The sequence below is a fragment of the Gymnogyps californianus genome, chromosome Z (assembly GCF_018139145.2).
Source record: "Gymnogyps californianus isolate 813 chromosome Z, ASM1813914v2, whole genome shotgun sequence".
Taxonomy (NCBI): Eukaryota; Metazoa; Chordata; class Aves; order Accipitriformes; family Cathartidae; genus Gymnogyps; species Gymnogyps californianus.
The window spans coordinates 58,439,864-58,462,117 of record NC_059500.1 but is presented as its reverse complement, the minus strand read 5'-3'; the positions used below and the strand labels follow the sequence as shown (position 1 = coordinate 58,462,117).

General features: G+C 40.0%; 1 protein-coding gene across 10 annotated transcripts in view; it reads right to left on the bottom strand.

Moving 5' to 3' along the window:
- Nucleotides 1–22,254, bottom strand: part of PDE8B (phosphodiesterase 8B) — an 83,925-nt gene that overhangs the window by 22,015 nt on the left and 39,656 nt on the right. For 5 of the 10 annotated variants that reach the window (XM_050912525.1, XM_050912526.1, XM_050912532.1 and 2 more), the window contains 8 exons: nt 17,357–17,547; nt 16,029–16,088; nt 14,002–14,059; nt 7,883–7,971; nt 3,857–3,935; nt 3,294–3,434; nt 1,489–1,577; nt 833–893 (listed from right to left, as the gene is read on the bottom strand). In XM_050912525.1, coding sequence (XP_050768482.1) covers nt 833–893; nt 1,489–1,577; nt 3,294–3,434; nt 3,857–3,935; nt 7,883–7,971; nt 14,002–14,059; nt 16,029–16,088; nt 17,357–17,547 — 768 coding nt within the window. The remainder of the gene's footprint in view (nt 1–832; nt 894–1,488; nt 1,578–3,293; nt 3,435–3,856; nt 3,936–7,882; nt 7,972–14,001; nt 14,060–16,028; nt 16,089–17,356; nt 17,548–22,254) is intronic. The other 5 variants (XM_050912533.1, XM_050912534.1, XM_050912528.1 and 2 more) reach the window with 4 other exon arrangements.

The following is a 22,254-nucleotide window of genomic DNA, read 5'->3' as shown; positions in this document are numbered from 1 at the left end:
AACACATGAAAATTCTAAATAAAACCAGATTCATAACTCCTCCCCTAAAGAACATGGAAACATACCATGTTTCCCAAGCACATCCTCAGTCACCCCTACAGACCACAGGCTAAAGATAGATTTCACTCCTTTGCTCACGAAAGTCCAAACTTCTTTACTCTACAGGCCATGTACTAGAGCATTTTTGAGGCAAAGCATGCAATACGATCATTTGCTTCAGACACTTTCAGTGGGAGAGGACCAGGAGCAGATGACAGCAAACAGCTCTGCGTGCCACCAGATTTGTTGCAGGACCTGCTCGGGTGGATATGTGTCTGGACTGCAGAGACCGGGGTCAACTGCTACTGCTGGTTTACTTGGGTTATGGCTTGGATTACACCCCTCCACAACACATGTCCTGATGAGCATGCAATGTCTCAGGTCCTGCATGAAGGCTACACTTTATTCAAGAACCACACATTGGCAAACCCTGTGACAGCTGAGCAGAGGTGATTATTAGACGTAAGTACACTAGATCAGACTGGCAAGAGCAGCTCTAGAAAAAAGCCCCTAAACTCCCTTTGGACTATGGTCTATGTTGCTCCACAGTATCACAGACTCAATTGTCACATCCATGCTCCAGAGAATTAAAGCCTTTCTTTCTCTACTCAGCAGTCCTACAAAAGGAGAATAGCCCATGCAAATGCTGAAGTTTTCTTGCTTGCTCCAACAATCAGTGAGAATCTCATTGACAACATAGATCACATCCTCTTGGAAAAATATCCATTTCTAAACCAAAAAATATCAGTTTACTAAAAGCTATGAAAATTATGGCATGAAAGAAATACGATACCTGTTTGTTGTTTTCATTGGTACAATGCGGCCTCTTGAGGGACACAAAGTGTCTTATTTTCCTAGCAACAGAAATAATCGTTTTACCATATCAAATGGTAAAGACAGACGTGAAATGATACACTGCTATTTTCTAAAGCAGAGGTCTCCACGCCCTCATGAAACAAGATACCAAACCCAACACCAAACATACGACTGGGTGACAAGCAGTCCTTCGGCATTACAGCTGGTTTTGTCCCGGGACACCTGATCCTTTTGCTCCTGCAGTAATTCACCTGCACATCTGGGAGCAGAATTTGGCAACGTGCCCATACTATGCTGCAAAGGTGCGAGCACATACAAGCACGCACACAAACAAGGGGATTGCCCAGCTGCTGATCCTTCCAGCTGACCTGGTAACAGTTTGGATTCTGCAGAATAACTTCATAAAGAAATGCATGAACCTAAACGTCAACATGCAGCTAGCTACAACAGTAACACTATTAATTGTTAAGACTTTACAGTTATTTTAGCCAGCATATAACTGCTTGAAGTCAGCAGTTATATCATCACCCTGCTACTAAATACATGGAGGTTCATGTCAAACTTACAGATGGGGAAAGAAGAAAGAAGGCCCTAAAAACCAGAAAGCAATTATGTTCTGGACAAGTTAGTTACCCTCCTTGACCGATCACAGGTGTTATCTTCACATGTTGCTGGATACTGTCTCCTGATTTTCTTCTTGCATAGTAAACTCCTTGCCATTCCTAAGCGAACACACACAACAGACACAGCATCTAAGAATACATAGCTTGCAGCCAAATATTAATTTATTATTATCTAGTCCTTACTTAGTAAATAATTACATATTATTTCATGGTTGCATTTTTTAAAATAGTGTAAAATTTATGAACACAGAGTAGCACCTTTAACAGGCATTTGCTAACTAAGGACAGTGTAAATATGTTTCTCTTGTGAGAGAGTATACAATTTTTACAAAAAACTTTAGGAATGGTCTACTTCGAGGGGTTACAAGCATTGCTGCTATGCACCACCATAGGCAGTGGTGGCTGCAATACATCCAGAGAATATCTCCCTTGGGAGCAGCAGAACCAAACTCTGCGCTGAGCACCATTCAGCTTTGAAATTGTCAGTCGTCAAGTGATACGTATGCTAAATTTCAGAAGCCCTTGACCTAAGGATGTCCTTCAACTAACCTCAGGTAACCAACAGCCTATTCTCACTCCATGACTCTTTTCCCATGACCATGGATATCCGAGGCACTCTAGATCAGCAAAAGGAAGAAACAGTTTCTTCATGGCATCTTTTATCCTGTTCTCCCATGCAAATGTCCATTTCTCTGACCAGCCACTAATTTTCCCTCCATCCCCACTGTTACAGGAAAGCATCAAGAGGACTGCAGCCTAACCAAGAGCCATATATGCATCATCCTTAAGCAGTTCACTGGTGCAGAGATAAAAGATATCCTCCAGTATGGATTGGAGAAGAAAGGGAGATAAAACAGAAGGCTTCTCTCTCCTTACCACCTCAAAGAAGAGAGATTTTAAGGAGACAACTACTTGGCTGCAGAGTAGGATGAAGTTGGAAAATGGGTGGAAGATACCTTCTCCGTCACAGACAAAGATGGACAGATGCAGAAGACACACAGGGCCTTTGAGCAGACAGTGCTAGCAGCTGGGCAGCCTACGTAAATGAGGAGGAGCAAAGCAAGAGTGGCCTGCAGATACTGATAATGAACTATGGTGAACCTGCAAACAACTCCAGACAGTGACCCCCAAAGCTCAGATCATTTCTGGAAGTTACTCAAAGGTTCAAGAACTCCCCAAAGTTTGTGAAGCAGAGGTTGAGACAAGGAAGGGTGAGAAGTACTTCTGCAACTCATGGCAGATGGAATAAGAGACTGTTGCATGTATTAGGGGAACATATCACCAGCAACATGTACCGCTTTTGTGGCCTGTCACCACCACGACAGGAGTTCGCAGTGCACTGCAGATATTCTACCTATAGTCAGAAAACCAAATCCCACTCGGTGATGATATATTTTGGTGCTTCAAGTGTGCAGTCAATAAAGGTGCTGCAGTTATGACAGAACAGTTAAACCTTTCAGTTGGATGATGCAGCCACATGAGAGACTGGCTGAGGGACAAATTGTTATGTTACAACTAACAAAAGCTCCATGGGCTCTAAGCAAAACAGAAATACAGAAAACATTCTTATATTGATCTTAAGCCAACAGATCAGTGGAGGAGTTCAGTCAGATCCTAAAAGCAAAGCTAAAGAAATCTGTAGTCACTTGTCTGAGGCATAGGCTATTATGCTCCTAAGGCATCTGGGGAGCAGAATTGTGGTCTTCTATGTATACTCATGAAAACCACATCTTGTGTTCTTAAACGTAGAGCATTAAAGAGAAAGCAGAATAGAAATCTAAAGCAATTTTGCATGAGTTTATTTTATTTGCTTACCTTCCCTTTTTTAATAAATGTGTTGATAGTGTCTAAAAGATCCACACAGTTTTTATCGCTTTTTGGTAGTTCAGTAAGTTCCTTGCCAATAAGCTCTCCTTTGTGATACCCCATCATCTGTTCAAAGGCTGGATTAACATACTGCCAAAACAGAAGTACTTTAGGATAATATGAAAAAGAATATACTTAGAGGATAATTACTCACATGTAACTATCAAAGTGTTACAAGTTATACATCTGAAGCCATAGCCACACATTCCTACAATTCAGTGTTTTTCATATAAAAATACTATGTAATGGTGAAACATTTTATTCATGTAAGGAGCTGAACACAGAAGGTGATATGTAAACTGTTATCAAAAGGCACAGAAAGTGAACAAAACTCTTTACTGTACAGGTTATCTAGTTCTGCTACAGCTTTCATGCTGGTTTTACCATAAGTAATATTACTTTACTGAAAATTATCTAAAATACTGAAATAGAATAGAAACTACTGAGCAGAGATCTCTTTGGTGTTCCTCTCTCCAAGTTCTACAAAATAGTTAACTTTTTTTTCCCCATACCTGAATGACATGATCTTCACTGGTTATTTCTATAGCTTCCTGACAATAGTCTAATGCCGTAAACACTGCATTACAAGCCCTGAAATTAGCAAATGATTCACATTAGTTTTATTGTCAGAACATTTTGCTCACTATAAATACATTATTATATTGTGCTTATCAGTAGATGAATCACAAAGTAGCATGTTGTTTTGACTAAACCATGTCACTATCTCCATTATGATTTTTTTCAGGAAATTCAGCTTCAGACATCCCTGTTAATGTGTTTTTACTGCAGATCACATTGTAAAATTCCTCATGGGTACTGCAGCATCTTAATAGTATCCTTCTTTCTCCAAACGTGCTCTAGACAGCAGGAACTAAGAATTAGCAGTAAAAATAACAAATGGCTGTTACATCAGAATAGAAAGTTTTGTGATCATTAAAGGTAGGGAACACGAAAATCACCACAGCAGATATATACAAAGTTTTCAATACAAATAGATCGGCACTATCAAAGAAGTTGTAATACAACATAATTAAAGGAAACAATTTAAGCCATCTCAAAGTTCTAGTCAGAAAAATATCAATTTTCCTACTTCCAAGTAATAATTCAGTGACTTGATTTCCATACATCCTGATCTTTATTAAGGGCCAAAATGAACTTTGTTTCCCATTTTTTTCAGGGCTATCCTCGAACTAATGCAGGAAAACTAAAACCTTACCTTCGTGCTACAAAATTTAAATTGCTTAAATTATGATTTACACAGGATGGGATTAACATTGATATAGGCTCCTAATACTAGAAAGAAAAAAAAATAGAGAGAGAGTGCATACTAAAAGAAACAACTCAGGCATACTTGGTTTGATAGATGTCAGTACTTCATCCTTGATTTGGACTAAACACAAACTAATTATCTTCTATCTATGTCTCATTGCAGGGAGCATAAATGCACCATGCCTAAACAGTCTTGTATATAGTTATTACCTAAAAGGAACATCTTACTCCTAGACTGCATAGTGGGGTTTGAATTAATACCGATGACTAGAGAATTAAGAAATACAGGACATCGCTAGTTCTACTCATCATGGAAGTAACTCAAAAACAAACAGGATACACAGAGAGATATACACAGAGACACAGACACACAGCCGCATGGATGAAGATTTGTAGGAAAAAGTGTTGCATACAGAAGACGACAGCAGTATTTCAGCTCATACAATAAAAGGAGCTTCCAATGTAATTTTAGAAATGATTCTCTAGCAGTCCAAGCTGGCTCCAAAGTGTGATTTTGTGCTGTGTGAAACAACTAATTTACCCCAGTGATAGATGCCTGTCTGGTATACCAGCTGCTAACAAATGTCATTACGTAAACTTTCTGCAAGAAAACACACAGCTATGTTTGCACTATTCAAACCTTAGTAGTTTCATTTGATCTGGCAACGAAGCCAGCAAAATTACAAGTTTAAATGGCCCATATCCTCTTTGATTAATACACACCTCCCACAGATGTCCAACCAAGCTTCAAACCAGAAGCAGCTACGCAGAGAAGCGGAGTCCCTGCTTGGAATGGAAAGACACTTCTAACCACTGACATGATCTTATATACTTCTTTCTTGGGCTGGTCCTACTTTTTCACCACGTTTCTCTTGTATCTGAACACCTGAAATATCCTGGTTTTAATTTCGTCGACTAACTTTCTGAAAATATTCTCTCTTCCGTTTCACTTTTACAAAGCTGTATAGAAGACCTACTGAGACAGCAAACAGATCAGAGACCCGGTGAGATCGACACACAGTGCAACACTTTTTTCCCCACTTAATTAAACCACATAGATGAAAACAAATTATAACCAAATAGCATTACCAAACACTAGTTCTGCTTAGTTTTTAATGGCAAATTGATTTAGAGCACCTGCCTAATCAGGCAGAGGTAGGGGGAAATCCTCTGTTGCAAGACATCAGACTTGCTTCTCCAAGTTACAAACATGCCTTTTCAGAAAGTTTATCTTTTAAAAGGCTACTTCATGTCCCCAGATGTTAGTACAAATGTTGCTTACAAGCATTACTTGTGCTTGTTACATGACAAGGAGTATTTAACTATTTAACTATCCTGGGCCTGCATCTATTAAACTCTTTAAATGACTTAACTGTTCTGGGACTGCATCTGGCAGTGGCAGTAGCAAACCCCAAAATACCACCATTTTTTTTCATAGTATTTTGCAATGTTGCCAAAGGTTCCCAAAACAGTCATGTTCAGAGGTCATATGAATATATATATACACATAAAAAATACCACCATTTTTTTTCATAGTATTTTGCAATGTTGCCAAAGGTTCCCAAAAAAGTCATGTTCAGGGGTGATGTGAATATATATACACATACATAAATATAAATAATGTGTATTATTGATATACAAAAGACATGATAACACAGAATACATTTCATATAGTGTTATTATTTACATAAATTAAAAGGAAGTAGGCTCACAGTTTATGTAACTACATTCAAGAGAGCAAAAGCAAGCAAAATTACAAGTCGGCAGTATACTGCTCTTTCCATAAACACTAGGGATGAAAGCACTGTCAGTAGATGAAATGCTGCTGAGGACTGACATTGTTTCCTTCGAATTTTAATTAATTTTAAGATTTTTTTGGTGATGGCTATAAATATGCTAGCAGAAAAATATGGTAGCCAATATGAATCATGCTTCCTGTATTGGAGTTTTCATTATCTGCATTCATAATTGATACTACTCATGTAGAGATGCTCAAACTGTATTTCCATCTTGTTCTTGATATGAAACGTAAACTACAAGCACTGTGCGTATGAATGACAGCTTAATCTTTCTATATAAAACTAATGTTTCTGTTCTATGTTGACTTAACTCAGAAGTCACTTGTTTCCTGTTGCATTTACAACTGAACAACAAACCAAGTCAGGACTACCATAGTATCTAATTAACTTCCAAAATTTCACAGCTGCTTTGTTTTCTTGCCAAGTTTTGGAAAACACGTATTAAAAATTATGTGAGCCCAAATTCTATTTTCTCCCCTGAAAATTTTACTGTAATTGCATTCTGCATGCATGAACACGCAGTCACTTGAAGTCACTTTAGGATCGGTTTGCAAGGAAAATCTTAGAAAAATCTACTTCTTAAACAGAGACACTGAAATCTGTAAAGAAGTGATAGTATTTTCTGTAGATGGAATTGGAATTAATTTATGACACTCAGAGAACTACACCTTCTCTGCATGACACTCAACTTCAAAGGCTTTTTTTTCATATAGTGGTATTGCAAACATATTTACATGCATGTATAAGCACCTGTATTAAATATAAAATTAGTCACATTAAAGAAAAAGTGATAAGGAAATGAAAGTCATTTAATTCCTCACTAAGATAAAAAACTGTGCCCCTGGTCCGCCAAGTCTTGCCCAACCAAGAAAAATAAAAACTCAGGGTATTAAAAGCCGGATCAAGATTGCATTCAGCTCAAGCTATCAAATATGAAATCTCACACACATAAGATCAAGAATGACTTTGTGAAGTTTTACTGTCATGTAAATTTGCAGCCCATAAACCTTACACACAAAGCAGCATTTTTAAAATGCTACCCTTGCAATTAAATGAGCCGAAGTTGTTGTTCTGCAGTATTTCTGCTACAGGATCTTGCCCTGACTGTAATGCTGGTAGTAATGGCTGCTAGCACGTTGCCAAATTAAATACGGGCATCTCAAGACATATGAGACACAAGGAAGCATCAGAATAAAGCACATGTTCTGCACTGTGCATTAAGGAAAGCTGTCATTTAAACCACCAGTGAATGAAACATACACAGACTAAGCTTTCTCGGGGTACCAGTTACTAAGGCACTTAAATTTGTCCTTTACAAAATAACAGAAGGAGGAAATGAGGGTATAGTATATTAGTTAACACACAGATGCAAAGCACATACATGTGTAGCTGGAAAGAAGCAGAAAGTAACCTGATACAATTATGTAGACCAAGCAGTTGATGTTTGCAGTTTCTTACACTTCTACATACCGTAATTTGAACTGAGATCGCACTTCCCCATGTTCTATTTGAACCAGTTCATTGTAACAAGCAGTTACGCTGCTATTCTCCATGAATTGCTGGAAGACAAATCAAGAGTGCATGAAATAGATAGGAACGGTTTTAAACTGTTATTTCTGTTCCTGCATCTAAAATGCTAACCTTATAAAGAGAGCTGGCACGAGTCCAGCAAAGGGCCACGAAGGTGATTAAGCATCTGTCCTGTGAGAAAAGGCTGAGAGAGCTGGGACTGCTCAGCCTGGAGAAGAGAAGGCTCAAGGGGGGATCTCCTCAAGGTATATAAATATCTGAAGACAGAGTGTAAGAAGACAGAGCCAGCCTCTTTCCAGTGGTGCCCAGGGACAGGACCAGAGGCAATGGGCACAAACGGAAACACAGGAGGTTCCCTCTGAACATCAGGAAACACATTTTTTACTGTGAGGGTGACCGAGCAGTGGCACAGGTTGCCCAGAGAGCTGGTTGAGTCTCCATCCTTGGAGATCTTCATAAGTTGTGTGGGCATGGTCCTGGGCAACCTGCTTTAGGTGGCCCTGCTTGAGCAGGGAGGTTGGGCAAGATGACCTCCAGAGGTCCCTTCCAACCTCAACCATCCTGTGATTCTGTAGAAATAAAAAGCTTTAGTTGTACCTTTTGTGTTCAGTAATCATCTTTTCCCCAGGAATGATTTTCTAGTTCTTAAGACAACATGGCTATCTAAATACAAAGCAAGTACAAAAATATGCTAAAACCTCAACTGTGAATTTTCCCATTTGGTTTTAGCAACTCAGTTAGAAACAGATAATCTAAAAAAACCCAAACATAGTCTCACACAAAACCAGTATTGCCTTGATGTTTCATTCTGAACATCTATACTTATTTCAGAATGGAAATGGAATGCTTTAGAGACATAAAACGTTCATACTAAAAAAAGAAAAAAAATTAATGATATTTGGCATTTCATTTGTTTTCAAGCAAATATTGCAGCTGAAGCTCAGAAGGTGAATTAACTTTTCTCCACAAGTAATCTCACTGAGCTGTCACTGTGAATTCAGAAGTGCAGAGAAGTATATAAAGTAAGGAGCATGCTGACAACAGTTAACAAACTTTTATATACTCCAGACGGGAGAGAATGTCCTCTCTTGGTTAGGCAAAGGCAGAAAGGTCTTGTGCTTGGTCCTGCTGAAATCAGAAACTTTATGTTGATACAAAAGAAGTAGATTCTCTGACTTCAGTTAAAGTTTACTGCTCATTAGTAAACTTCTGCTATGAAGAGCTAAATCACTCCTTTAGAAATACATGCATCAACTCTAGTTTTCACAGAAAATACCATGTTGTCACTAGTTCTCACAGCACACCTGCATGCAGAGTCAAGAGGCAGCACTCAAACCTCCGAGGAACAAAGAACTGCTTTTAAGAAATCTATGTTTCTCTCCTGTATGAAAAATTGTGTTTTGGGGACCAATGGCTTAATCCCAAGTTGCCAGCAAAATGTAAAAAAGTAAAATTAAAAATAACTGTTGACATGGGTCTGCTTCACTCCCTAATGTTAAGATCTTAAAATATTTCTGTAACTCTCACTTCAAACACTAAGTGAGTGCATGGGAAACCAAAAGGCACAATATCAAGTTGGCAGAAGCAAAGGTGCAAATGATGCTGTGCTTTTGCATAACAAACTGCTTGCAAACAAACTTGTCTTCTACAGCAATGTAGATTTAGATTTTCAGTTTTAGGGTGCTCTTTTAAATATTCAAATATGCTCGTGCTAAATTTAAAACAATATAAAACCAAATCTATCAACAATATACAATTTAACGATGATGGCAGCCTATTTTACAAACTAAACTTACTAGAATATACTAAGGCTCTTTATAAACTCAATTTTAAAGTAGTGCTGTTTACTGACAAATTTTAACGACTGCTGTTTACTGACAAAAATCACCCACAATGTCAACACAAATCTTTGGCTAAGAACCAAGAATTGCAGCTTGTTGAAGTGCTAAACCTGCTCTTAACTGTTGTATAGTCTTCTGCAGGTGCACAGAATCCCTTTATTTAAGTTTATAGTACTACTGCTATACATTCACTGGCTCACTCAAAGCTGAGAAATCAATTGGGACCTGAAAAAAGCAGGAAACATTTCCTTTTTCTAATCTGTGCATCTAAATGAGGCACAAGAAGATGAAGATCTATTAACTCTCAAATATTAGAAAGCAGACAACAATACTTTCTTTTTAAAAAGTTTAGTATTTACACAGTACATTTTGATTTAACTAACATATACTCTTAAATTACATTTTACTTCATTATAATTGCATTACACTGTCATCCTATACAGAACTTGACACAAGCCACAAGAGTCATCAGCTAGTAGGAATGCATCTTTCTTCTTGCTTAGCAAGAAGTACTAGGTTTAATACTAAAGATTTGTTTTGTTGCAAACCAGAAAGTTTTGATAGTAACTGGTCAATGAGAATCAACATTTGTTTAGGAAAAGAAGTAAAGTTCAAAATGCAAGACGAGATTGTAACTGAGTAACTGCAAAAATTAAGGTCCCCTGTTTGCTAATTTAAATCATAGTTAAAAATCAGTCAGGAAGCCAAATAACTTATTTAAATTAGTCCATCCTAAGTAGGCCATCACTATTAGATTTATGAGGCTGAGAGGAAAAAAAAAATCATCATAATAAATGTACTGCATTAACAACAGCATTAATACACAAACACAAAAGCTGTTAATGATATAGGGAAAAAAATCAGAATATGTAATAAAATAGACTTGCTTGAGAAGGAGAAAGAAAAACCAGAAATAACTCAGCATAAAGAAAAATGCCAAAGGAATGCATAAAATCAACAGAAAAGACTCCCAAAATCTCTCTCTGTTCATGAGATCTGTTAGTGATCATAGTGATCCAGATCTGGATAGTGATCAGTCATCACTGATTTCATTAGAAGAAATGAAAAGTGATTTCTTTAGGACTATTTACATATATATTACAGGTACACATAGACGTAGAAAGACATTACTCTAACAGAAGTACACATGAAGGCAACAGAACATTTTAAAGCAGAATAACCAGCTATTCACTGCATAAAAAAGATCTATGGTTATTTGCAAGAGTATCCCCCCCAAAAGATTAAAGGAGTTGTTCAGAATCTTTAGATCCAAACCTGATGTAAAAAGTCTGGTTTTGCATACAAAACTCCACAAAAAGGTGTCAGATGAACTGGCTAGAAGCTCAGACTCTTTACTACTCGAGTTGGAAATACATTTAGAAGACAGCCACCACCAGACGGAGTGATTGCATTCAGTGTTTTGTCAAGGGAAGAGGAGGAAGACAATGAGCAAAAATAGGACAAATGCTGATACAATGAATAGTGATAATGCAAAATAAAGCTACCAGAAAAGTTGGGCTGTAAAAATAAAAATAGTGAAGAGAAACTTTTAATTTGAACAGATATGATTTTCCAAAAATAAATTTCATTCTGCTGCTGAGGAAGAGATTCCCTGCAAATATTGTCTCTCTATTTGAAGAAGAGTATTTTAAAATCTCTGTGCGTGTGTGTGTGTAGTTTTTTTTGTGTTAATGGATTTAGTCCCTACTGATCCCCATCCAAGCAGAAACAATTCCTATATCCACCTCACTGTGAAAATAGGATCTTTGACATCAGATGGGTTTTAAAGGCTTGAAAATAATTCCAATAGGGAATTACTATGTTATGCAAGCTCTCTGATAAATTTGGGACAGCTAGAGGAAATGGTTAGAGCAGTTGTCAGGTGCAAAAAGATTTTACTTTCCTAGGCAAACAGTGTGCCACTGAGATGTGTCTCAGAGCTGCACAGTGTCTCCTCTGGCTCTACTCAGTACTACACCTACAGTTATAATCTAGCCTACAAGACATATTGCCCTGCATTGTTTTTAAATGAAACACCAAACTTGAGAAAAAATAAAGATTTCTTCGAAAAATATTAAACTTTTTTGAGAGAGAGAGAGAAAGAGAGAGAGGGAGAGAGGGAGAAAATTACACTAAGAAAGCACTGGCATTCTTGGGCTGACCTTTCTCTTAGCCTCAACTTTTCAAATTTTTGGAGCATCTAGGTGCTTCAGAAATGCTTTTGCCTTTAATGCTTTTGCCCCCACATTACCCTTGCAGGAGAGGCAAGATCTATTACCTCTTTTCGGAGATGATCTGCAAATGGTGACTCTGGTGCATGTTCTGCTTTGTAAAGAAACTCAAGCTAAATATGAGTTAGCTCAGATACTGGATTCAGTATGAGCATATTAGCAGGAGATTCTGCCTGGGTTAATTCCCTTCCTTCTCTGATTTTCCTGACTACAGTTAATTGTCCTAACTATATATAGTTAATTCTCCCTAACTACAGTGTCCACTGATGTGCTTCTTTCGTTTCAATACATAACCTTCCTTATGAGCAACTAACTTTAACATTACCGTTGATTTATATTACATTAACAACATTAATATCCATCTGTGTTGGGTTTGTGTAGGGGGGGAGGGGCTACAGGGGTGGCTCCTGTGAGAAGCTGCTGGAAGCTTCCCTGGCTCCAAGTCAGACCCGCTGCTGACCAAGTCCAAGCTAGGCAGCAACGGCAGTAATGCCTCTGTGATAGCATATTTAAGAAGGGAAAAAAGACTGCCAGAAAAAAACAAAAGAGCTGCATCGGAGAGAGGAGTGGGATGTGAGAGAAACAACTGTGCAGACCCCGAGGTCAGTGAAGAAGGAGAGGGAGGAGGTGCCCCGGAGCAGAGATTCCCCTGCAGCCCATGGTGAGATGGCAGGCTGTCCCCCTGCAGCCCATGGAGGTTAACGGTGGAGCAGAGATTCCCCTGCAGCCCGTGGAGGACCCCATGCCGGAGCAGGTGGCTGGGCCTGGAGAAGGCTGTGACTCCGTAGGAAAGCCCACGCTGGAGCAGTTCGTGGAGGACTGCAGCCGTGGAAAGGACTCGCGTCGGAGAGGCTCATGGAGGGCTGACCCCCGTGGGAGGGACCCCACGCTGGAGCAGGGGAAGAATCTGAGGAGTCCTCCCCCTGACGAGGAAGGAGCACCAGAAACAATGTGTGGTGAACTGATTGCAACCCCCATTCCCATCCCCCTGTGCCACTGGGTGGGGAGGAGAGAGAGGATTTGGGAGCAAAGCTGAGCCGGGGAAGAAGGGAGCGGTGGGGAGAAGGTGAGTTTTTAAGACACGGTTCTATTTCTCATCATCCTACTCTGATTTGATTGGTAACAAATGAAATTGATTTCCTTTTTTCCCCCAAGTCGAGTCTGTTTTGCCTGTGACCATAACTGGTGAGTGATCCCTCCCTGTCCTGGTCTCGACTCACGGGCCTTCCGTTGTATTTTCTCCTCCCCATCCTGCCCAGGGGGAGGAGTGAGCGAGCGGCTGCCTGGTGCTTTGTTGCCCGCTGGGCCTCAACCACGACACCATCCAAAGGCACTCACACAAAGGCTGGAAGAGGGTAAGAAACTGAACCTATATTTTCAGAGCTGAGAACTCTTCCCTTTCTGCTCTCTCCTACAAAGCTCTTTTGAGAGACAGTATCAACAATTATCTTCCCTTCTGCTGCCTGTACAGGAGAGCCTCTAATGCTGTCCTGAGAAGAATGGGTGCAAGCCAACACAACAGACCTCATAGGAAAAAAAAAAAAATTCTTCTTCACATCAGGAGCAGCTGGACTAGGCTTGTAGTCCCTTTAGAAAAAGAATCCCAGCAGTCTGAGGCACACAGAGATGTCTGGATGACTAGTCAGCCTGCTGCGATACGTAGCACACATTAATCAGGGTCCCCCATCATTGTTTTTTTAATGCAGTCATAAACAAAACCCACCTACCACCCACCCAGACCACAAGAAGTTAATCTCAGTATTCCTGCTTATTCTGGAAGGATTAGCTAGATCACAGATTCTCTTATTTCATACGCTTCTTGGATACACTGTTGAAAAGAAAAGAATACCCAATCAACTGCCACTGGTTGCTCATCAATACATTTTTGACAGAAGCAAATGTGTAGCTTTCAATTTGAGGAAGTACAAGTGTCTGTAATTCACAAAGCAATCATAGTTACTATATTAAATACGTAATTTATACATACCCTATCAAAGCCTGCATTAAGAAGGGGAAGAACAGAAGTCTCTTCTTGGTCAGCAGATCTGGAAAACAAAATCATAGAATCATAGAATCGTTTAGGTTGGAAAAGACCCTTAAGATCAAGTCCAACCGTAAACCTAATACTGCCAAGTCCACCACTAAACCATGTCCCTACGCACCACATCTACACCTCTTTTAAATACTTCCAGGGATGGTGACTCAACCACTTCCCTTAGCAGCATGTTCCAATGCTTGACAACCCTTTCAGTGAAGAAATTTTTCCTAATATCCAATCTAAATCTCCCACAGTGCAACTTGAGGCCATTTCCTCTCGTCCTATCACTTGTTACTTGGGAAAAGAGACTGAGACCCGCCTTGCTACAACATCCTTTCAGGTAGTTGTAGCGAGTGACAAGGTCTCCCCTCAGCCTTCCTTTCTCCAGACTAAACAACTCCAGCTCCCTCAGCTGCCCCTCCTAAGACTTGTTCTCTAGACCCTTCACCAGCTTCCTTGCCCTTCTTTGGATGCGCTCCAGCACCTCAATGTCTTTCTTGTAGTGAGGGGCTCAAAACTGAACACAGTATTTGAGGTGCAGCCTCACCTGTGCTGAGTACAGGGGCACAATCACTTCCCTAGTCCTGCTGGCCACACTATTTCTGACACAAGCCAGGATGCTATTTGTCTTCTTGGCCACCTAGGCACACTGCTGGCTCATATTCAGCTGGCTGTCGACCAACACCCCCAGGTCCTTTTCCACTGGGCAGCTTTCCAGCCACTCTTCCGCAAGCCTGTAGTGTTGCACGGGGTTGTTGTGATCCAAGTGCAGGACCCAGCACTCAGCCTTGTTGAACCTCATACAACTGGCCTCAACTCATCGATCCAGCCTGTCCAGATCCCTCTGTAGAGCCTTTCTACCTTCAGGCAGATCAACACTCCGGCCCAACTTGGTGTTGTCTGCAAACTTACTGAGGGTGCACTCGATCCCCTCACCCAGATCGTTGATAAAGATATTAAACAGAACTGATATGTTGTATGGTCACACAACATTTAAGAATTAGATGGTACCAATTTGACATAGTCACCTAAACAGAATGATTGCAGTGAGAACACTCTTGCATAAAATACATATGTAAAACCATATTATTACAGAAGTTGATGCTATAGTCTTTTATAAGTATTTGCAGCTAGTACTACAACCTGATAATTATTCCTACAGCAAACCTGACAGATGCTCTACAGAAGTCCTGTGTCTCTTCACAGACACACAAGGAGCATTACAAAAAGAAAGCATGAAGAGGACAAAAGACATCCCGTGGTATCCTATGGTAAAAAAGTGCGATTAAGTAAAAGGTGAAGCAAGTTGTAAAGTCTTGCTCAGCAGCAAGCTTAGTCTATTTTCTAATCTTGGCAGGAATAGTTTTTCTCCTGCCATTCTATTTCCTAATATTTTAATTCAGCTAGGAAATTAATAAAATTAGAATGGATTCAGTAGTGTGCAGGAGTTTTAACAAAGACAGGAAAAGTCTCTTTTTTGAAGGTATTTGATAAAAAGGTATTTAAGTCAGTAAGAATTTTGCCACAATACATGGGATATGAATTACTGAATAAGGATTTCAGGACAACTTTCTGGTGAGTTTAGTACCAAGACGACTGAAGTTTACTCCATTACCTAGTTCCCTAATAACCACAGTGTGTTATTTCACCTAGTTATCTCCTTTAGAAAGTAATACACAGCTTTCTATTTTTTTTCTTTTAGAAACCAACACATGGCTTTCTAATTTTTCTCCGTATACAAGACATTACATTATGATCCTCTGAAGGTGATAGGAATAGTACTAGTCTTTATAAATGGAAAGTTATCAAATACTTAAATAGGCCACATAAAACATCACTAACACATTTCAGGCAAAATATTATTAAACTTACTCTGTAAGGCTTGCTAGTAAGATACTTTCTATTAGTAGATAACTATTATACATAACATTCTTATAAAGTAAAATAAAAATCTTTCACAAACCAGTAATACTTACGTCCGTGGAACCACAGCAAGTATTACAGTGTGCTCTGATGGTTTTGTGGCACGAATAGACCTGAGGAAACAAAAGTTTCTCAGTTACACCACTCTGAGTATCTTCGCAGAAAATGTAAATGAAAACAAGGACTGAAAGACACCATTGAAGCTACAAAATAGGTTATCACACTGCCAAAACCTACCTATCCCCACTTAGACAATCCATTTCCATTTTGCTACCAGATTCCTCAGATTTTGCTCAACACAGTGAAGAGGCAAGAACTCCAAAACACAGGGCATGAAGAGCAGCTCTTCAAGTCCACTCTTATAACCTAGCAAAGGTTTGCCCTGTTTACTTAGCTTATTTGGGGCAGACTGCCCTGAACACATGGGTTGAGAAAGGTCAGTCTATACAATGCATTTGCAATACCCATTAGCTAATTTAAACAAGAATCTCCACCACCTTCTCCTATATTTACCGTTGTCCTTCTAGATATTGTAAAATTTTCTTAAGAAGGTGTGAACTGCTTTTGGGGCATGCAAGTAAGAAAAGAGGGTATAGCAAATGTATATGATAGACTATCATTTATGAAATGATGAATAAACAAAATTTTACCACTTTACACATTATTGAGAAACTGAAAAAAATATGACCAGCTATCAGAAAAACGCTCCATTCACCTTTTACTGGCTAAAGATAACTTTTTTCATTCATGTCACACTGTCCTGTATAAACAGTCTTTATTTGTTGGTCTTTTAGAAGAACTTCTATCAGCACAAGTATTTGAGCTTTAAAATGCTCCTTGTCATAAACATGGCAAATTTCAGCTCATGATGGACTGACAGTATGGTGTATGGTACAAAATGTATGCTTCAGCTGAAACTGTATTTTAGCGAAGAGTCCCAATACTAAGAGCTTGCAATCTTAGAGCTGCTAAGACAGAACCAGAAGAGTGATGTGAACTGACCCAGTGGACAAACAAACACATTCCTTTGAAGCTCTGCAGCTTCAGACTTTGTTGCAGCAGTAAACCAGGAAAGAAGCAGGCACAGACAGCAGGGAATAATTTCGTAACAGCTCTAGCTTATGCTCTGGTAGAAGCCCATGACCTAAAGATACGATTCTACAATCTAGCTTTGCCAAAAGTGTATTTTTCATATTGTTCTCCTCTTACAGATGTATGCAAACCTCCTGGCCTCAATCCCCAAACTTCCATTTTACTACAGTTTTGGGGGTTCATTTTTTTTCCTTTTTTTTTTCCCTATTTTTTGTTTTTAAAATTGGGTGGTTTGGTCTTGTACAATGTATTCTGAAGTTCAAGAGAAGCATGAGGTCCTTTAGGTTACCTGCAGATATCTTCTGCATCAAAATATCTGGAGTTCCTGTGATCTATAACAATTATTTCCTGGTGCTTATCAAGAAAACATTCAAGCGCTGACTCTGGAGTCCGGGCAATATTGCACCTGTATCCAGCTCTGTCACAAGCCCACCAGAAACCATCACTTTGGTTGTCTTCTTTTGCAAAGATCAGCAAAACCTGCAAAGCATGCAAAACAGTGGCACCACATTAAATATACAAAGTAGTGCTCTGCATGGTGCAAATCTTACAAACACTTCTGCTATACAAAAGATTGAGTCTGCTCTGAAAGTGGGAAGATTGAACTACAGACTGTAAAATAGCTGATGCAGTAGCACAACTTTCTTAATAGACACAGTGATTATCAATAGATAATCGATAGTTAACTGCGTAGGACTGATATTTAGGACAAAACTAGCTGCCAGATGATGAGTCTCTTCTAACTCATGTTCAAATTCAGTCAGCAGCCACCCAGAGTAGGTGGGTAGGTGTTCAAACATCATTGCCACTCTCATCAGGCCATCCCAGCTACACACACTTTTAATAGTAATGAACTGTCTGAAATGCAACTGCCTTAATTATTGCTCTTTGGGGACAAACAATTAACACAGTTTTATTCATTATTTCTCCTTTGATGTACAACAAAATGGAGTTAACCCATATTCTTTCAAAACTGAAAAGAACAACAGACAAGTAGGTATGGACAGGACTGGGTAGGGAAAAAAACCTGATTCAAACATCACAATTTTTACCCAATAAATTGTCCCTAATTATGTAAATATATGAGGTAGTTTTGACAACTTCAACTGCCCACATAAGATCAGATAGGATGCGTGCTGAGGCGCTGCATCAGCATCATCAAATTGATGCTGTAGGAAGTCTGTTTGCTAACTGACACACAGAATACAGGCTGAAAATAGCTGTATTTCTGTGCTTCCTGTGTGAAAGAGTGTTTTTAGGAGAGAACAAATTTTTCATCCTTGCCCTATAATACATACATTATCAGCGTACAAATTACACAGCTAGGAACCCAAGTCATGTAGACAATCCCTTTCACAATTTGCACGTATTTACCATAGCAACTGCTCACTAACCATGTCACCCTGTGGGACAACTGAAGAAAAAGGTTAATTTAGTGCAAATATGCGGTGAAAAGAATGGCCTCAAAAAGGCAAAAGTTTCTCCACAGCTATTCAAATTGCACAAAAGGGCAGCAGCCAGAGAATAATCCATGTATAAAGCAAAATCATGCTCATTTCACAAACAAAAGTCATCTTCTCACTTCACTGAAACAACCTGTCTGAGCAAAATATGCAAAATTTTGCCCCAAATGCCCATAAAAAAGGTCAATAACCTTTCATCTGTGCTGCTCTATGCAGCTGTGGTGTCACAACGTGAAATTCAACACCATCAGTCTGGAAGCTAGAAAAGGTGACCATAACTTTTCTCTTATCTTGAGCTGTCTGAACTGTTGAATTCTAAACAATAAACAAATCAATTAATGTTACTGTGGCAGGACAACCAGTCAAGGTTTCATTAAACAGTGGAAAAAAATTATATGCTCGGAATTTCCATAAATACTAAGAAATTAAATCTGGCCAGGGACGTCAAGGGCAACAAGAAAAGCTTTTGTAGGTATGTCGGTGATAAAAGGAACACTAAAGAAAGCATGGGCCTTCTCTGGAAGGAAATGGGAGACCTAGTTACCCGGGATATGGAGAAGGATGAGGTATTCAACGACTTTTTTGCCACAGTCTTCACCGGCAAGTGCTCCAGCCACACTGCCCAAGTCACAGAAAGCAAAGGCAGGGACTGGAAGAATGAAGAACTGCCCACTGTACGAGAAGATCAGGTTCGAGACCATCTAAAGAGCCTGGAGGTGCACAAGTCCAGGGGACCTGATGAGATGCATCCACAAGTCCTGAGGGAACTGGCGGATGAAGTGGCTAAGCCACTATCCATCATATTTGAGAAGTCGTGGCAGACTGGTGAAGTTCTTAGTGACTGGAAAAGAGGAAACATAACCGCCATTGTTGAAAAGGGAAAAGAGGAAGATCCGGGGAACTACAGGCCAGTCAGTCTCACCTCTGTGCCTGGCAAGACCATGGAGTGGATCCTCCTGGAAGCTATGCTAGGGCACATGGAAAATAAGGAGGTGATTGGTGACAGCCAACATGGTTTCACTAAGGGCAAATTGTGCCTGACAAATTTGGTGGTCTTCTATGACAGGGTTACAGCATTGGTGGACAAGGCAAGAGCAACTGACGTCGTCTACCTGGACTTGTGCAAAGCATTTGACACTGTCCCACACAACATCCTTGTCTCTACATTGGAGTGATGGATGCACCACTTGGTGGATAAGGAATTGGCTGGATGGTTGCACTCAAAGAGTTGTGGTCAATGGCTCAATGTCCAAGTGGAGACCAGTGATGAGTGCGTTTCTTAGGGGTCAGTATTGGGACCAGTGCCGTTTAACGTCCTTCTCGGTGACATGGACAATGGGATTGCGTGCATCTTCAGCAAGTTTGCCAACAATACCAAGCTGTGTGGTGCGGTTGACACGCTGGAGGGAAGGGATGCCATCCAGAGGGACTTTCACAGGCTTGAGAGGTGGGCCCGTGCGAACCTCATGAAGTTCAACAAGGCCAAGTGCAAGGTCCTGCACATGGATTGGGGCAATCCCAAACATGGATACAGGCTGGGCAATGAGTGGCTTGAGAGCAGTCCTCTGGAGAAGGACTTGGGGTTATTGGTGGATGAAAAACTCTATATGAGCCGGCAATGTGCGCTTGCAGCCCAGAAAGCCAACCGTATCCTGGGCTGCTTCAGAAGAAGTCTGGCCAGCAGGTCAAGGGAGGTGATTCTCCCCTTCTAGTCTGCTCTTGTGAGACTCCACCTGGAGTACTGTGTTCAGCTCGGGGGCCCCCAGCATGAGAAAGACATGGACCTGCTCAAGTGGGTCCAGAGGAGGGCCATGAAGATGATCAGGGGGCTGAAGCACCTCCCCGATGAGGAGAGGCTGAGATAGTTGGGGTTGTTTAGCCTGGAGAAGAGAAGGCTCCAGGGAGACCTTATAGCGGCCTTCCAGTACCTAAAGGGGGCCTACAGGAAAGATGGGGAGGGACTCTTCATCAGGCAGTGTAGTGATAGGAGGAGGGGTAACAGTTTTAAACTGAAAGAGGGTAGATTTAGATTAGACGTAAGGAAGAAATTCTTTACTGTGAGGGTGGTGAGACACTGGAACAGGTTGCCCAGAGTAGTTGTGCATGCTGCCTCCCTGGAAGTGTTGAAGGCCAGGTTGGATGGGGCTTTGAGCAACCTGGTCTAGTGGAAGGTGTCCCTGCCCATGGCAGGGCAGTTGGAACTAGATGATCTTTAAGGTCCCTTCCAACCCAAACCGTTCTATGATTCTATGAAATAACTTAAGAAGTTTCAATTTATTAGAAAGAGTATTTTTAATTGCAGTTAACAATAAGCAGATTTGGGTTACTGACACTTAACAGCCAAGATAACTGTTGTCACTCTCCCTAATCGCTGATTTTTTTCCAGCCATTGAAGTGTTGGAAAGCAGTGACATGGTTGAGCTGCAGACTTTGTCTGTGGATACTCAGGTAAAGTCCCTACTCTGATACAATTTTCTGTTTGGTTCCAACTACTATAAGTTTTATTTCATTCCTAGTTTGATCAGTACAATATGGTTCAGAAAACGTGGGGTTTGAGGCAGATTTTTGGTATCTTCCTTCTCTCAACATTCCCAGTTTGGAAATAAAGGATTGCAAAATGCAATCATTTAACAGCTGTAAAATAATGGAGCTTAATTAAACCACCCAGTCTCCTACTGGTAGCTAATTATCAGTGTGTGAATCCTTCTGAGAGTATTAAATTTAAAAGGTTTTTTAAAGTATTACTACCATGCTTTCTCATTAACATTTGTATGAAGCTTACTATAAACCATCAAAACATAATGTAACTAGAAGTACATTGAAAAATACACTCTCAAAGTCAAGATAAAAATATAACCATCCACATAAACAACACAGTCAAGGAAAAGCTTGAATTCAATATGTGTTTCTTGGCAAAAAACCCCATGTAGCTATTTTTTGGTGTATAATTTGTCAGTGTTACTGTAAAAAGATAATTTTACTTAGTGCTGCCCTGGTTTAGGAGCACCATGGACTTCTCCTGTGGAGACCTTTATATTTTTTGGTGATGTATTGGAATTTTTACCATCTTTCTAAGTATTTGCTTTGCACAACTGTTGTATGCCTTGTTCCCAGTTTATCATACAAATACAGAAAATGGACAGAGATTTGCTTTAAAGACCTCAAAATAAAACAAGAGACACCAGCTGAGTACAGACACATAGGGTACCACAATGAAACTGAGAAAATTACAAACAGCACCTTAAGAAGTAAAAAGAAGGTTACTTAATTATTTTAATGTTGTTGTATCCCAGCAAGAGAGTTTTAAGGTGGAAAACACATAATGGCTCTGAATTAAGTTAGGGAGGAGCTCTTGTTACACTGAAAATTGGCATGGGGGAACAGTAAAATGCTGTGCATCATCATGCTTCGTTTCCAGCTCAACAGGGAAGATCATCATCAGAACAGAAATGGAGTTTGATGTCAATGCTGTGAAAGAGGTGATGGCCAATGAATGTCCTAAGAGGTGAGAAAATGCAGTATTTGAATGGGGGACACATCTAAACCTTTATCAGCCCTGGTAAACACTTCTGCAAAAGGATAAGACAGCCTTTTTATGTGCCCTAAATGTTTATAAAAACCACCTTTCTCCTGTGTCCTCTGGAGAAAGTGCATTTACATGTACTTTTATCACGGTCATTTCTAAGGTCTCAGAAACAAACCATGCCTATTTGCAAGCTTTGGT